Here is a 16984-nt window from a genome sequence, read left to right on the forward strand (position 1 = left end):
CATCTGCTCTGCCTTTGATCCAAACGTCTGCGGCCCAGCACGCCGCTCACCTCAGCTGCCCACTCTGTGCCTGACTAGAAAACATCGGCCGCAATCCTAAACACTAGCTCTTCCTTCCCATGCTGCCCTCCTCACTGTTGGCGCTGACTCGCAATAGGAGCAACGTTTTGTGAGGGACTTTAATCTTCAAAATGTCAAGAAGAAGACAAACATTGTCGAAGAGATGCCTTTTGTTTGCTTCCCATGCAAACGCAGTACTTTCAGTGGCCCCACGTCTGCAGAGCAACAGTCGGTTCTAGGTTGTAACAGGCCGAGTACAACAGGCTGATATTCGTCTTTTCATAGATCAAATATCATTCATGCTCAAACCAAAGCCCTTGTCTCGTGGTCGAACAGCGTCTGAAACCTTTTAGTTTCCAACATCGACAATAACTGCTGTAACTCTTGGAAACAGACATTTCCGGCAGAGTACTGCAAGCCCGTCGGCCCGCGGGGCCGAAGCTGACTCAACGCCAGGCCTAAGCATCGGCAAATTATTTATTCCTTTAAGGAATAACTCAGTGCGTAGGTTGTGTGCTTAACATTTGCGATATTCAGTGTGTGATCAAGAGGAAGAGAGTACCCGTGTGTGTGTGTGTGTGTGTGTGCACTTAAGGCTGTCCGTGAATAAATATTACAACACCACAAGACCCAAACCAAGTTCCCATGTCTTGCTAGTCACTTGCTGATTAAAGTGAAGGGAATTAGCCCTGAAGTTAGCAACACCTTTGGCTCAGACTTGCTCGCTCAAGGTGGGCTGACCTCTTAAGGGGAACCAGCTATTCTCATTTAAGTGACAAGCCTCTCCTCCAAGTTCTGCTCAGCCCTGCCGACGTGGTTGGGCGACATATCGTAAACAGTGGTTTGTTTTGAGCGTACCTCCACCTTTTAAACTGAACTTGTCCACCTCGGGCATCGAAAGCAACATGTAAAACCAAAATTGACATATCACTTTTTAAGGTTGTTATGGCGAACATGTTAGCAAGTTTGCAGGTCTAAAATTCACTATCCTTTTAGCTCTGTTGTTACCGCCATCAGCTCCTGAAGAAAATATCTGTAGCCTCAACACAAAAATGTAGGTTTATGTACTAAAAATCAACAATAATTGGTTTCCTAGTTCCTTCTACACTTCTGTAAATGACTAAATCTCACCATCCCATCTCCTAACTGAACCACAGCTGAAAATATGTCTAATGAGAGCTCACAGACGTACAGCATGCCCAAGCGTGGGACCGAGATGCTGGCTTTCACAGCACAAAAGGCCAACAATGATGTCACGTTAGTTCCCTCATAACATAACCCTCTGACCTTATGAGAAGTGCTAACTTGATGAGTTTACATTTCCACTGCGGTTAAGGATTTTTGTTCAACAAGTCACACAAACTAAATCCCAACAACAAAACCTCCTTAAATACACGGAAATTTGGCTTTTTTTTGGGACTAGCAGGCTCATGCTGTCAAGAGCTGTGGAATAAAAGACCCCTTCTTAAGCATATGACCAACTTTGACATTGAACTCCAAAGGTCCCATTATTTTTAGACAGCAACATTAGTATGCCTTACATCAGATGTGACTCACTGGATAAGTTTTTTTTTCATTTAGATTTTCAACTTTCTTGGCAACACTGAGATCGCAAAAACTCAGTTTCTGACAAATTGGAACAGAGCGAAGAATGTAAACAAATAATTGTTTTTGTCATGTGAAAAACTATAGCCCTGCTGTCTGGTATCTTTCCCCTACAAACCACATTCGAGGTTGGGCTAGTGAGAGAGCCACCACAAGACTCCCACCCTCCAGCTCCCTCTGCATGTACTGTATGAGCCCAGAGAACCACATCCCGAGGAGAGGAACGCAATCGACAGCAATGCCTCCTTGAAATGGAAAATTGGTTACACAATCTGAACTTTTCACTGACGACTGAGTTGCTCCACTAAAAATATTACAATCACTGCTTTCATTGGAAGCCAAACTGTGGAGAGTGCAGAGACATTTCAAAGGGAAACAATAGCAAAAACCCCCATAGAAAAACAGCAGCCCACTGATCATGGGATGTGATGGGAGAGATGTCTGTCCTTGATGTGAGTGCCAAGGTGAGAGGCTCCTCCACCATTTCCTACAATACTCTTGGGAGTTTGGATTCGAATGAGCACTGGCCAAAGGATAGTTGTCCGTAAAATTAATGGACAAAAAAGAACTAGAGTAGAAGGTCTTATGACATGGGCAGTGTGCATAATATAGCTTAGAGTCTTACAGGGAAATACCCAGTGAACCCAATTTGATCTGAATCCAATCAATCAAAGCACATGACAGTTGACTGCACACAATCACATTAACAGAATTCCCCCTTTAAAAACCCAGTGTTTGTTGTTGTAGCTCACTGTTATGCTGTAACACGGGAGAATAGGATGTATGAATTACATATACATAGTGAATATTCAGTGTTTACACTTGGAGCAAGCTGGTTAAATGATGAATGTTATGTTCTGACAATGTCAACATTGACTGCGGTGCCACAATGAGTTCTAGAAGTTTTGAGACTTTCCCAAGAGCTAAAATGCACAAAATGTGTTTTGGCTATATTGTCGACTACCCATACATTTTGAGGTTTGCAAAAATCCCACGTTTGAGAACAACCAGAAATTGTACAGCTGGGGTGAATTGGCAGAATGTGGGAGCAGGAACTTTTTTGGATAAAGGGTGACTCTGCACCTTTTGGACCCCACCTCGCTCCATCCAACCCCGAGCCATCCTCTCTTTCCTCCTCACGGGGTCTGTGAAAAGCCCCGGCAGGTTCAGAGCCCCCCCGCCCCGCCTCACGTTACTAAGGATCAGCATAATAAAGTGAGAGCACAATTTGGTAACACATCCCTATAATAACACACAGACCCATGCAGGAATTTTTGCCAGGCGACTGGAAGAGGAAATAGAGGAGTATAAACAGCACTCACCGCGGCCATGCTCAGGTTTCCATGGTGCGCTGCGGCGTCCTCTGGACAGCTCGCGCACACAACATAGCGTTCAGGAAACACACGCAAATCTGAAGGCAGGCAAAGAAACAACACAGACCATGCTAGTTAATAATGTGGGCTCACTTCTAATTATGAAGATGGAAATGTGGTTGAGATTTAAATTCACATCTACAAACACCAAGTATTTACTGTCCCTCAGAACAGGGAGAAAAGGGCAGTTTACAGATAGCTGTTGAGCTTTATGAGCCACATACATAGCATGAAATATTAGACAAGTTTATGTCGACAACGGCTCTTGGGAGTAATAAGACTGTTTTATCTGCTTCAAAGGCAAAGACCATTTACAACAACAATACTATTACATGTATTATATCATGATAAATAACTGACTTCAACATATCACCTCAACTGGACAACCAAAATGGCCAATATCTGACTGATATATGGCCCGTTACATAGCCTCATGTATGTTAATTACTTGCATAGAAAGTCCAAAATTCTGCATCACTTCCTGCGGGAACAAATTACGGGACCATGACGACATGCTATAGTATTCTTCATCTTGCATTCTTGATCCGCTGAGCTTACCGCCCTCTGTTCAGAGGGTTTACAGCGGTGGGGAATCTAGTCTGTGAAAGCTTATATTCCTCTTCAGTGGCCATTTTTAAAGACATTGGTTTTGCTTCACTTGTGTGGATTTATAAATACAGCCAATACACACACTTTGGTTAAGCTGAAACAGAGCTTGCATATACCACACACTTTCATTAGTGTACACACACATTGTGTGTAGTATGTAAGGAGGATTACAAAGGGGCCTTTCACATGTCCAATTCTTGTGCCCTCAAATCGATTGCGTTGCCGTCGCAGTGCGCAAGCGTTCCCACACGCATATTTATCACGATTCACGAGATAACAATAGTTCAACTTTTGGAATGCTGCAGCACATGTCATATGACGAGGAACAACTAATCACTGCCGACAGATATCTTTTCTTTTATCCGTAAATATCAGTCTGTAAATAAATGGAGAATTTAATCATTTTAGTGCAGGTCCCCGACCCTTTGATCATTTGCGTTGTTGGGTGAAATAAAACTCAGCTAAATCAGAAAATACAACAGCATTTTGAATGGCTAATTATAGTAAGTTTTAAAAGGTCCCAGTGTGTTTTAGCCTCAGTCTTCCTAGTAGCATCTAAAAGGGTACCATGCCATTTGCCATGTATAACTAAAGATTTTAACCATCTGTTTTATAGCTGATTTACATGACCTGACCACTAACTCAGCTACCTACAGCTAACTCATTGGACCAAATTACACAACCTTTGACCTCAGGAGACTGGGTCTAATTTGATGCGTAACGGACCTGCTGAGAGAAGCCGTCATCTCAGTCTGCAGCAGGTCAGAGCTGCCTTAACGTCCAAGCCCTTAGGGAACAGATATTAACTTTACTGACAGGAAGAGAGCCATGTTGGTCCCATGAAAAGGTGGCCACGGGTCACAGGCACTAGATGGGCCGTGGAGATAGATTCTCACTGCCCTCCATAGACAGCCCTCCAATCTCTCTCCCTCTGTCTCTCCCACTCTCAGCAGCCTCTCCAGGGAACCACTTAATGGCTGCCTGTTCTCAACAACACCCCGAGCAGGTAGGGACAGGACATAAAAACAAGTGAAGGGGGGAAAAATCAACATACAGACCACAGATGACTTGCTCGGTCTGTGGGAAATTTGGCTGAGTACAAGCCATCGAGGCATCTATTTCTGATTCATTTAACTGGAAATTGATTCTTTGGTTACGTACCCCCATAGAACTGCTTGGCAACACATCTGAGGTTGAAGTGCCGCTTCAGAAAATTGGCCACCAGGTTGAAGTTTTTCCCTGTAAAAACAAACAAACAAACAAAACAGAACATGTGACACCATTTCCAAGACCTGTGGAGAAAGTGGTTAATCAAGGGACACACTATACACACATGTTGTATCCAATAAAATGCTCTTCATGTGACGAGCTCCACAACTGGTACTACTCCCATCACATACTGTAGAAGCACACTTGGCCATGCTGAACTTCAAGTGAATACAGGACGAGAGATCAAACTCTTATACAGCCGCTCTACTTCACATCATTGTGCTGTAAGCTCTATATGGCTCTTTGTGCTTAAAATACATCCCATCAATTTCCTGCTAACCTTAATCTTAAACACGGCCTACAACAAAACCAGCCAACTCATCCGTGGAGTAACGACTCATTCTGTTTTAAGTTAACTGACCTCCCAGTTTGGAGCAAGCAGAGAAACCACTTTTGCTCTATTTGTCATGGAATGTTTGTCATGCTATGTAAGATGTGCTGGGCAGAAAAAGAAGCCTGTTGCCTAATCTGGTAGGAATTTGTTGACTAAAAGCTAGGGTCTGGCCAACACACTATCCAGTGGTTCTTTGTAAGCAGTTCTGGGAAGGTGACAGAGCCTGCTCACCCTTTGGTACTGTCTTGGTACCCTTCTCTGTTCCGCGTCTTGTTAAAGTGAATGTAAAACTATACCCTGCTTGACTTTACCACCACCTCTATTATTTCTTTTTCTTATTTGGCATTGTCATATAGCTGTTGCCGTGTGAAAACATCATTAACGGCTGACTACGGGGATTTTAGTATTTTAACGTCAATTAAAGGGATTACATGTTTTCCATAGTCCTGACCTCTTGCACTCAGCTCATAACTCCCTGGATAATGTCAAATATGCACCATCATCGAGCTAAAAACGAGGGCTGTCTTTGTCAACTCTTGACAGTCACTCATGGATAAAACTTAAAATAAGCCTCCTTTAAATGTTGCTCTACAGTTAGGACAGGTATGCCCCACGACACACAGAGCAGACAGCATGTTAACAGCATTGGCCCACACACAAGTGTGAGGGGCGCCTTTGGGAACATCCTCCTTTTGCCGTGAGATGATGTCAGCTCAGCACAATCTCAAAGCACTAAATTATCGTCTTCAAAAAGAAGCCGTCTTGTGATTTTTTTTGGGGGATAATGACATGCAATTACAGAGACAGTGTGTCACAAAAGTGCCACAGGTATATACTTATACGTATACAGTGATTAATGTCACCGCCATGGCTTTCTTTTTCTTTGCGTTTGTGGCGGAATTAGCAACCATAATTCATACTTGCAAAAACATATAAAAGATTGGAAGACAAAGTGATTACAAAAGTCAATTAAATCTATTTCAAACAAACCAACCTCAGTCTGTGAGACTAAAAAAAGAAAAAAAGAACTTTAAAATTTCGTATAATTAAAATTAAACTAACATGAGAACTCAAAGGGCTTTCAAAGTATGGATACCAGTTTGTTACTATGATACTAAGCATCAATATTTTTCTGAGGACAATAGGGTAAAATTGGTACAGAGGCTACACTTGTCAGTTTAGTATTTATGGGAACGTGTTTGATCCTTAAAAGCTATTAAATAGAAATTTAGCCTCCAGCAAAATTCCCATTAGACAGCTTTGTGAACATGCATTAGTCTCCTGGAGACAGACCAAAGACAAATCTCTAATCGTTTAATTCTAGACATATAATCAGGGACTGACATTTACCTATAGCTCTGAAGATACAAAAGCAGTAGGGCTCCAGCAGCTTTACATTGGACACACCTGCCCTGCAGCAGTAGGGCCATGAGGGTGAATGATAAATAGGGATTTATAGCAATCATTTTACATCCTCTGTTTTGTCAACCAGTGGCTCAGGTAGCTCAGCTTAACTCTACAGCACAGTCTGTAATGGCTCTGTACCACATCACATTGAAATATTATTGCACTGCAAGACAACAGTGACTAACGTTCAGCTTTAATTTGAGGGTGTTAACATCCATGTTTGATTCATAGTGTCTAATTGTCTTTTGTGTCCATGATGCAATTTAATAAGTAAACATAAACTAGGGATGCACAGATACGACTTGTCTCTGGACCCAGTACAACTACTTACATTTGTGTACTTGTCGATACCAAGTACCGATATGTGAACTTAATAATACTATTACAGTTCTTACAATGACTTTGAAAACAGGTTTTATTTCTATTAGGGGATCCTCACTTTCTGATTGTTACAAATTAAATACACAACATGATGCGGTTGCTGACTTTTTAACATTCAATGTGGTGTTTTCCTGATACAAACGGAGCATAGTTCTTTGCAGTAGATATGTTAATACTTATTAAAAACCGTGCTATCAGTTGAACATTTTTAAGAAATATTGAAAATAAAACAAAAAGCTCAGTAAAACTCCGAAGAGCAGCTTGTCACTGATTGGAGAGTAGCTGGTCCACCTTAATTGTCAGTCCACCTTAAGGTCGCCTGAATCGCAATCGCCTGTTGCTAACTTTGGGGTTGACCTTCACTTAAAGCAGGTGGCTGACAAGACACGAGAACTTAGCTTGTGTCTCCTCATGGGTCTTGAGGAGTTGTAGCATTTAGTAAAATGGTTCATATTTAGGTTGCAAATCATTTGCTGAAGGGCATAAGCTACTCACGTCAGCTGCAGGCTTCTCACGCAGCCATCTTCAGTTTTGGTTGGTTGGGGGGGGGGTCTTCGGAGCTTAAGTTTGATCTTAAGCAAGTGCAACACATGTTGGATTGAAGTCAGGTGATCTACATGGCTACTAAGTGACTACAAAACTGTGTCAAAGTCCAAATTAGTATGGACTGTATGCTGCACAGTGTGGATGTCTTGTTGAACCAGGAGACTTCAGTCAGTCCCTTTTTAATACTTGATGTACATAAAGTATGTAGTAATACTGGATAAGCCACCAAGCTTTAAATAGAGGGCTTAATTAATCCCAAAAGGGTAATTGCATTTAAACACTGCATGGTATGTTGAGCATGTTAACAATAGCAGCATTCCTGGAAAAAAACCCTCATATTCTATTATTCTTTAAATAGCAAAGAAGTGGTCATCTATTGCACATTCTGGATATCTACCCAGAGAGGAATGCAGATCTGTATCTCTGTTTTGTTTTCTCTGCCCATTCTGGGTCCAGGAGGGAAGCGTCTTTCATTGCACAGTCGCTTTGATTTTGTCCGTTAGACTCTTGGGCCTCATGTCTAGCGCTACAACTATTCTCGCTGCTTTCCCTGGTGGGCTGAGCTTGCCAATTCCCAGGACAAGTTTGACAGGGATGTCTGGACACAGAGTTGGGAACCAGTGCAACGCCATGGCCCGAGACATCAGCTGTTGCTCCAACTTTATAGCGTCCTGCACAGCGCAGAGTTGCTCTTGGCCCGCTGCCCGGCTTCTCTCGTGCTAAGCTTACATTCATGTTTCTCTCACACAAACAGTTTGCTAGTGCCTCCTCTGGGAATGAGTGGCCCCTTTCTGTGGCAACTGTGGCCTACAGTGGTGCAATAACCAAATCTGCAGTAGAGCCTTCAAAGGGTTTCAGTTGTACTTCCTGCAGGAGAAGATGGTCTTGCTTAATTGTTTTGAAACCTGATGCACAACAATATCCTGGCAGGTCAAACCGTAAACAAACCAGCGCGCCATGTTTTCAGAAATGTGGTAGATAATAACGTGACCGCTTGTATGGAGATACTTATACCATCGTGTAAATACACCGCAGGACAACTGCAGAAAAAGGACACAGACTCCACAGGGCTTGTGCCAAGGCTAGAATACTGTAGTTTTGAGACACACACACACGCACACACATGCACACACAAGTACGCACACATCCCTTCAGCTTTCACCGCTTCCTGGGAAAACAATGAGAGGAAAGAAAAGTCAACAAACCAAAAGGCATCCAGAGTGACTAGGACTGTAAAATGGAACAGGCGGGGGTGAGAAGCATTCAGAGCAGGGTCAAAGGTAAGGCCCCATGGAACAGACTTCATTAACTTCAGTTATATCCTGAGGAGATCATTAAAACATAGCCTACTTCTTCTCGCTATCCGCATTCCTGGCGGCCCACGCTGTTGTGACTCCTGCAGGAATCCATAAGAAGTTCTGCTCTGATATGGAGACTTTTCTGGAGTGGCCCTGCATTAACTTGGCCACAGTGGGTCCTTTTTAACAGGAATACTTAAGTGAAGTTGACTTAAGTTACTCTGAGCTTTCTTCAGTAACCTGTTTAACACAGCTAGACTTCTATCGGCTGAAACCAACATCTTGGGCTAAGTCTATGTCAGCAGATGTGCATGGTGATACTTACCACACGCCAGGAAAGTATCATCATGCCAGCAGTACCAACAGATGGAAGGAAAGATGACTGACTTGTAGCAATGCAACTGTGTATTCAAAATATTTAAATCAAAAGCCTTGAATAAGCTGGTTCCCCACAGAGGAATGGAGAATTATTTTGAGGAAACATGAGAAGCCTCTCTTAGTTAAAATCTTTCCACCGAAAATGAAAAAATAACTCTTCAGGTTGCAGTATTATATATCATCAATACACAGAAATGATGCCAGCACTGTTTAAAAAGCATGGCCCTGAGAAGGAGAGAAATCTGATTACCCACAAGCTGCATGTAAATGCAGGTTTTACAGTAACCTGGTTGTTGCAGTGCGTGTAAAGGCATTCTCTGATTTCCGGTGGTAACCTGACTTCTCTCATTAATCACGGTTCTAGGATGCATGTAAATGTAGTGACTGTGTGTCAAGGAGAGCTGCAATTCCCATGCAACCCCTTTATGAACAGGAGTTGGATCAGCAGGACAGTCAGACATCAGTGGTCTTTTGACATCTCTGCTTTGATGTGGACCCCCTCCCTCCGTCCTCAAGAGTGGGGGCTTAGAGCAAGAGAGAAGAGGTGGAGTGGTGAGGGATGAGAGAGCTTGAGGAAGTTACCCATATGTAAGTGGGGGCTTTCCTGGAAGGACATCACTCTCTGTGTAACTACGGCTGTAGCGGAGCACTGTGCCTCATCATCCTGCACAACGTCCACCTGAAACAATATTTGCACATGAGTGTTCAATTTAACATTTGGGTGACCCCTTCATCGCAGTTACAAAATACGCCGCAGCATGGTAGCTCAGGCCAGCCCATAATGCAGCATGTGACTAGAGTGGTGGGGAGCATTTTGGAGCACAGAGCAATTATCGAGAGAGAGAAAATAAAGCTATTTCTCAGAAACACAATCTGATGAGAGAAATGCAGTCGCAATAAAAAAAGTCTTAATTATATCTTAATTAGCCCAAGAGACCACAAATCTCTCAAAGCGCTGCCACTGTTTATATTTCAGAGCATTCGGAATGAGGAGGATGCAAATTGCTTATTTTGCATTAAGTTACAAAATGCAGAGCAGTGTGTGGACTTGAGTTATGCACTGAGTTAGACTTGCATGGCTTAATCTTTGAGACAAGCATATGCTACTGGCAGGATCAACCAGGTAGGTAGGCAAACTACACCGACAAACTTTTAAACCTCAGATCAAGGTCTCATTGGAAGCAGGCTGTCTCTGCCTGCTGGGCCCACTGCAATTGTGCTAGCCTGTGTTTATAAATCCAAATAGGTGAACCATGGCACACATGGCAATGCTAGGTTTTGCTACCAGTGACTAATGATAACCGGCCGGTAAAGAAATGAAGAACATTCTGCGTTGAATTGACTGAAGTGTCAGTCTGAATTTGATCTTATTATTTCTTTTACGTAAATGGCATATGGCGCTACAGGTGTGGAAATTCCTTGATCGTAAGATACGTCGCAAAGTGGACGTGAAGGATTCTGCATCAATGCAGTGACCGAACATAATAATATAATAATAACTTTTCCCTTCACTGTTGAGCTTGTTTTTCTCCTCTCTCTCTCTCCTATGATCTCTGTTTCACCGAGGACTGTCAACAATGTTGGGCTGAAGAAAAAACGTGCATGCCGGCTGAAATTCAACCATGGCATTGTTAACCCTGTTGGTAGATGCAGTGACTTAAACCAAGCAAGAGTGGAAGGCTAATTCATTCAGAGCCATAGGCATTCAATGCACTGTCCTGCAGCTGCTATGTGAAAACCTTATTTTTATAGATTACAGCACACTTGTAATGCACTGTAGAAATACACGTATATGTTTGTTTTTGTAATGTTTATGTACTGAGGAGGGTCAAACAGATACTGGCCTTTTATATTATAGACTGTTGTTTGAATTTTAGAAGCACTTTCTAAATAAAAAAGGGGACTTCAGTTTTATATGACTGCTTGTATTAATTAATGGAAAAAGTGGCCATGTGCAGTAATATAGAAAAATTGAGAATGCAATACATTAAGACGCATTGAGGATCGTTGTGCATTCAAATCATTGACACGTGAATCGTAATCGAATCGAGAGGCCAGCGAAGATTCACACCATCTTAGGCTGGCCTTATCTGACAACACAAGGCACATTTGGCACACAGCACAACAACATCTGTCCACAGGAACCATCACAGAGCTCATAAGAGCACATGACACAGGCCCAGTTCTCTCAAAGTGAAGCAAAGAGCAGGGAGAAACAACAACATCCTTTAAACCTCTCGGTGATCACTAAAACAAGGCCTTCTGGACATGCGGAACACTTAGCATGAGTTCGAGAGAGTGTGCCATCTTCCCAGACCAGATTGTGGTGAATGGGAACGGTCACATGAATGTGATCCGTGCTCAGGCTCAGGCCCTAATTATATGGGAAAAGAGTGTGGTGTGACAGCCATGGCGGGGATTGCGGTTGTGTCCTAAGAGGCTGCAGCTGACCCTGCGGAGAAGGAGAAGGGGAGAAAGTGAAAACATAAAGAGACGACATGAGGAGAGCTGACATGGAGGGCACAGGCAGAAGAGAAGTGGAGAGAGTGGATAAATGCGTAAAAATGCAAAGGGAAAAGATAAAGAACGAAAGTGTGTGTGTGTGTGTAGTGTGCAATAATAGGAAGGAGGAGGGTTAACATCGGAGTCAGACTGTCCTGTGTGTTGCTGCAGAGTAAGGCCAGGGGCTTACAGAAAGGATTTAAAGAGCCACAGCAACACCACAAAGCACCAGGGGAAAGGGGGTTGCCCAGCAGGGGCCAGGGGAGGGAGGGCGAGTGGGGAGAGGGGCAGGACTGGCTGGAGTGGCTACTCTGATCAGGATCCATTTCCAGCCTGGGCCTTGGAATTCCTTTGTTCCTGTCACAGGTCTCCGTTTCCCCCTCGCCTTAATCCCAGCCTGCCTCGCGCCCAGTAACGCAGAGCAGGGCAGGTAACACTGCCACATGCATGCCTCTCTATTTACAGACCAGTCCCCACATAACAGCTAACAGCCACTTACATAAATAGTAATAGCTGTGTGGTGGCACTGAGAAGAAGCAACGTGGGTTAATACAGGGTTGTCACCACAGTACTTCTGTGTCTTCAGAAAAGTCCTGTGAACTGTCAAAGTACGAGGCTGAAAGGTTGGCATGTACCAATTCTCCCTAAAATGGACATCTAACACATGTGCTTTGCCTTTTTGTACACAAAGTCTGAATAGCTTTTCCAAATTTGCTAAACTGTTGGACCTGGGTGCTGTAGGCCTTCGAAGAGCCAGAGAAGCAAAACAAAGCTAAATCTACGCGGCACTGACGGGGCAGTGCAAAAATGAACCGTCTCCCTTGTAGTCTCTACACAACCTGCGCATTCTTCATTGGGAAGGAGATGGTCATTCGTAAACACATTCTCCAACAGTAAAGCTATCCAGCAACACTTGTGCTTTTCCCGCTATGGCCGTGGCCAGGCCGCCTTAAGCCCCCTTCATAGGGCTGCCAAGAGGAGTCAGTGGTACACTGTGCAGCACTCGCAAAGCCCTCTCCCACGGCTATTAGTGACCATTCATCTGGGGAGCCTGGGAAAATGCCTCTCCAGCCTGCCGTGGCCATGGGGAAACAGGCTGGCAGGTGTTCCCTCCCCCTAAGCCCTGGCACCTGTGCAGAGAGAGGAAGAAGGAACCAGCTCTGCCATGGGGCTAAAATGCTCTCTAGGTACCACTTTGCCAGGGCTCCTCTAACTCCTCTGACTGGGAGGAGGCCACTCAAACAACAGGCTGAGCTACACCCGAGCTCTACCTCGATCAATGTGGCTGTATCGATTCAAATGGTAGATGCAAGACATCTGGTAATGTGCTTTGGCAATTTGAAAAGGCGTGTTAACTAAACCCGTGTAAAATGGGCCTTCTCAGTTTACACTCTGCACGTACACACAAATATACACACACCATTATGGAGCACAAAATCAATATCCCCTTGAGGTAAAACAATACTAGACCGAGAGCAAATAAAAAGAGAGCACACAATCACCAGTTTCTGTATCTAATTGAATCCAAAAAGTAGAAGTATATCAGTGAGACAATCGCTTGGGCAGTCTGTACATCATGTCGAGTTGTACAAGAGGGCCATGTCTGACGTGGAAAGGTTTTCTTCCTAGGCTTGTTTCCTGCAGAGCAATGGCATCTCCATGAGGACAAGTGTGACACTCATGCTGTCTTAGAGCAGAACCACCAGCATCTTTACTCGTATATTATATCACATAACAAAACAATGTCTTCCTCAAAGCATAGAGAAAACCTATTATCCTCTCATTTTCAATCTGTAATTACTCTGAGAAATGTGGGTGTGTTCAACACGGTCTCCCATCAAGAATGCAGGCCTCTCCCAAACTCCCCTTTCCTGTGCTTCGAAAGTCTAGCATGTCCAGTCTGCTTGTCCAGAGCCAAGATGTTTGGTGGGAAAAGTTCCCTATGTTCATCTCTCTAAAAACATAAATAAATCACATCACTATGAGCTAATCATGAAGTCTCATGTAGCCGGGGTAAAAAAAGAAAACGAAAAAGAGGGGGGCTGGGGGTTGACAGTTGGAAATTGGCCACTGCAGCAGAGATACAATGAAAAGGCCTGGATTTATATTGGCAGAAGACATGGTGTAAGCCTCTCTGTGACATGTTCACTGGGTGCTATGCACACACATATGCACCCAACACAGCATACATACATACATAAATACAATAACCCATAGGGATAACTCAGATACAAACACTTGCACTGAAGGGCCTTGGAATGCTACAAGCTGTTGATGGCTCATTGGAAGTGCCAACAGCTGAGGCGGTTACGCTGTTCTTACTGCTGTCTGTTGGCGGAAGCCCCTGTGATTTCACACTGGCACCAGCTCAAACACCGCCTCATACAAGACCCACAAGTCCCCCCTCTAATACCATCCCACACATAGCACCACACTCTATCTGCCTATTCTTGGCCCAGACATCAGTACCACTCCGCCTGACACCTTTCTCTAAGTGCAGCAACAACATGAATGAGCACGTGTTTCAGCACATACACAAGTCTCGGTCCTGGATATCCACCTTAATTCTGCTCTCGAACAACGCAACGCTGCACAGACACACATAGATGCAAATATGTCCTCTGCTAAAACAGATACACACAGAAAACCAGCTTCCACTCCCTGCTTTGGACAGTCTGAAAGTCCTGTGAGGATTAGCATGTTAGCGTTTGACCTGCTTGCTGAACAGATGACCCCAATACTTAATACCTACCCTGAGGTTTGCTGGGCTCCCCTCAATAAGCCTATAGTCCGTCCTGCCCTTTTTATGGCTCCTGCCTGCCTGCTTACTTCTCACAGTCACAGTCTCCACCTTTACTGCTCTGCCGCCTCCCTCACATGGGACAATGAAAAGACCAAGAATGTGATTACACTCACTTAAGACCTTTTAATAGGACTAGAGCACATGAACTGTGTGGGCCCGTTTGAGGCACCATACCTTTTCATGTGTGGAAAATTCTCCAGTATGGTATGGAGTCATGTTCCACTGTTCCACTTTCTTTTTGGCAAAGCTGCAAGGAGCTTAATCATTTTTACATGCATATTTCCCTGCTGAAATACTGATAGTCCCCTTGTTCCCCCAGTGGAGTGAATGTGTGGGTGTAAGTGTGTGTGTGTGTGTGTGTGGAGCCTCAGTCTGTGATCTCCATCATTAGACATGTCTGTCTCTCTTCAGTCTGTCATATGGAATATGAGACAGGCTTTTCAGTAACCGTACACTGTCAGCCTGTTCACACCTAGCCCAGGGGGTAGGATATATCTCTCCAACACACTCTGGCAACTTTTGATTCTCACTGCTTCTGACGTGTACCAGCACCTGTGTGCAATGCGCACACACGTGCATGCAACCGGTTTGCCCGTTTATGATGACTACAAGTTTTAACGGTTTAATAGCATGTACACAAGCATCTGTGTATGAAAACAAATGTACACACATGTATGCGCAGTTTTAGTGGACGAGAGGAGTAAAGTGGAGGGGAGTAGCGTGAGAGGCAGAGCTGCAGCCACGGGAGAAACTTTATGGAACCAACTGCCCTGTAATCCCACTCTCACAGTCAGGCCTGCCCTGCTGAGTGAGCCCAGTTTAACTGCCCTTAACTGCTACCTGTGACAAACCTGTCTGCCTTACAACACGCAGCTGGGGGTTCCTCTGAAGCTAGACTTCCAGTGCTTCAAAGGCATGCGTGTGGGTGGCTGAGGGAATATCCAATGCAAGGGTACTTGCATTGGATAAATAGCAAAGAATTGAATTGGCTTATTCACAGTGGAGCATTATTTATTGCTTTTTCCTCTCTGTGTAATTAGTTGTATGTGTGTCTGGGCAACTGTATTTTGGTGTCATCCAGTTAACTACAAGTACGGATAAACACAGGTGTGCCAACACCACATTAAGGTTAGCCATTTATGTAGACTTATATGTTGTGCCAAGTTAAACAGTGCAACACAATATAAAAACTCCTATCAGCTCTTGCCTCCAAGTCACACCCTGGGCGTAGAGAGCAGCCACCGTGTCCCAACTAGTTCTGTTGTATTTCCTCCCACACTCTCCTTAAAATGGTATGGAACACTTTTTTATACGGTTATAACTCCATTCCCATCCTCCTCCGACCTCAGTGACCCGCTTCCATGCACACAGCCATATCTCTGCACTGGGGTCCAAGTGAATTAAAACAAGTTTTGAGTTCATAGCCAAAGTAAACAACTTTACTTATTTAAGAGTTGATGATAGACACACCTAAGGCATGGAAAGGGAAGACAAAGATGACTACATTCCAAAGGAATGAGCAACAGGGAGTTGAATATAACTTGGACCAATAACAATTAAACTAATGCTCAAGGTAAACACAATGTCAAATACAGTAAACGGTCGTAAAGCAATAAACTGTAGCATAATAAATACTATTAAGACTATTTGGCTCTAGGGCAGTGTAAGGAGGGTCACAAGATGGTGTGTTACCTTTCACAAAAAAGGCTGAAGCAGGTGCCAGCTCCTTCTTCTGTTTGGGCTGTCTTCTATTGTGGCGGGACTCTGTGTACTGCTTCACCCTCTGGTCCACAGCATCTCGAACCAGGGCCGTAACCTCCTAAAGACAGCGTGCACATTTTTCAGCACAGCAAATTGTTGTTGGACTGCTAAGATAACGCAAGTTGTTTTTGGACTTTCCAAGTAAAGATTAATGATGAGCACAGGCAGACAACAGGACAGTAGAAGGCTCGAGTGAAAGGTCAGTAAGGCGACACGACAAGTGGCTGGTTGGAGAGATTAGAACAGTTTTGCAACAATGAAAACCCTGAAGAAGAACAGACCGAAGGCTCAAAGTCATTTTGGATTCCACGCTGCTGCTGACTTTTGATAAGGCCTCCAGCTGAACAGACGCCACATATTCACTCACACACTTATTCACACGCACGCCCTTCTCCCTGTGTCTGTACCTGAACGTGGTCCGCAGTAAACCAGCCGGCTTCCTCTTGGCCGCCCAGGGGCAGAACGTGGAGATCCACCAGCACAGCAAAGTTCCCACACTGTAACACAAAGAGAAAGGACAGCCACAGATTGCTGAGGGGCATTGAGCTCACAGACAACAAAAGGAAATCAGAGTGTGGGTGATTGACAGCGAGACAAACCACAACGACCCCCATGTCAAACATCACCCCAGGCCTCTTGCAGCAATCCCCTCCCTCTT

The 16984-nt window shown here is 44.1% G+C and overlaps 1 protein-coding gene across 2 annotated transcripts in view; it reads right to left on the minus strand.

Moving 5' to 3' along the window:
* Nucleotides 1–16984, minus strand: part of slx4ip (SLX4 interacting protein) — a 32348-nt gene that overhangs the window by 8077 nt on the left and 7287 nt on the right. For both annotated transcript variants that reach the window (XM_031873329.1, XM_031873321.1), the window contains 4 exons: nt 16734–16823; nt 16258–16384; nt 4809–4886; nt 2988–3076 (listed from right to left, as the gene is read on the minus strand). In XM_031873329.1, coding sequence (XP_031729189.1) covers nt 2988–3076; nt 4809–4886; nt 16258–16384; nt 16734–16823 — 384 coding nt within the window. The remainder of the gene's footprint in view (nt 1–2987; nt 3077–4808; nt 4887–16257; nt 16385–16733; nt 16824–16984) is intronic.

The sequence above is a fragment of the Anarrhichthys ocellatus genome, unplaced genomic scaffold (assembly GCF_004355925.1).
Source record: "Anarrhichthys ocellatus isolate YVR2014 unplaced genomic scaffold, GSC_Weel_1.0 scaffold3, whole genome shotgun sequence".
In the NCBI taxonomy this organism is placed as follows: Eukaryota; Metazoa; Chordata; class Actinopteri; order Perciformes; family Anarhichadidae; genus Anarrhichthys; species Anarrhichthys ocellatus.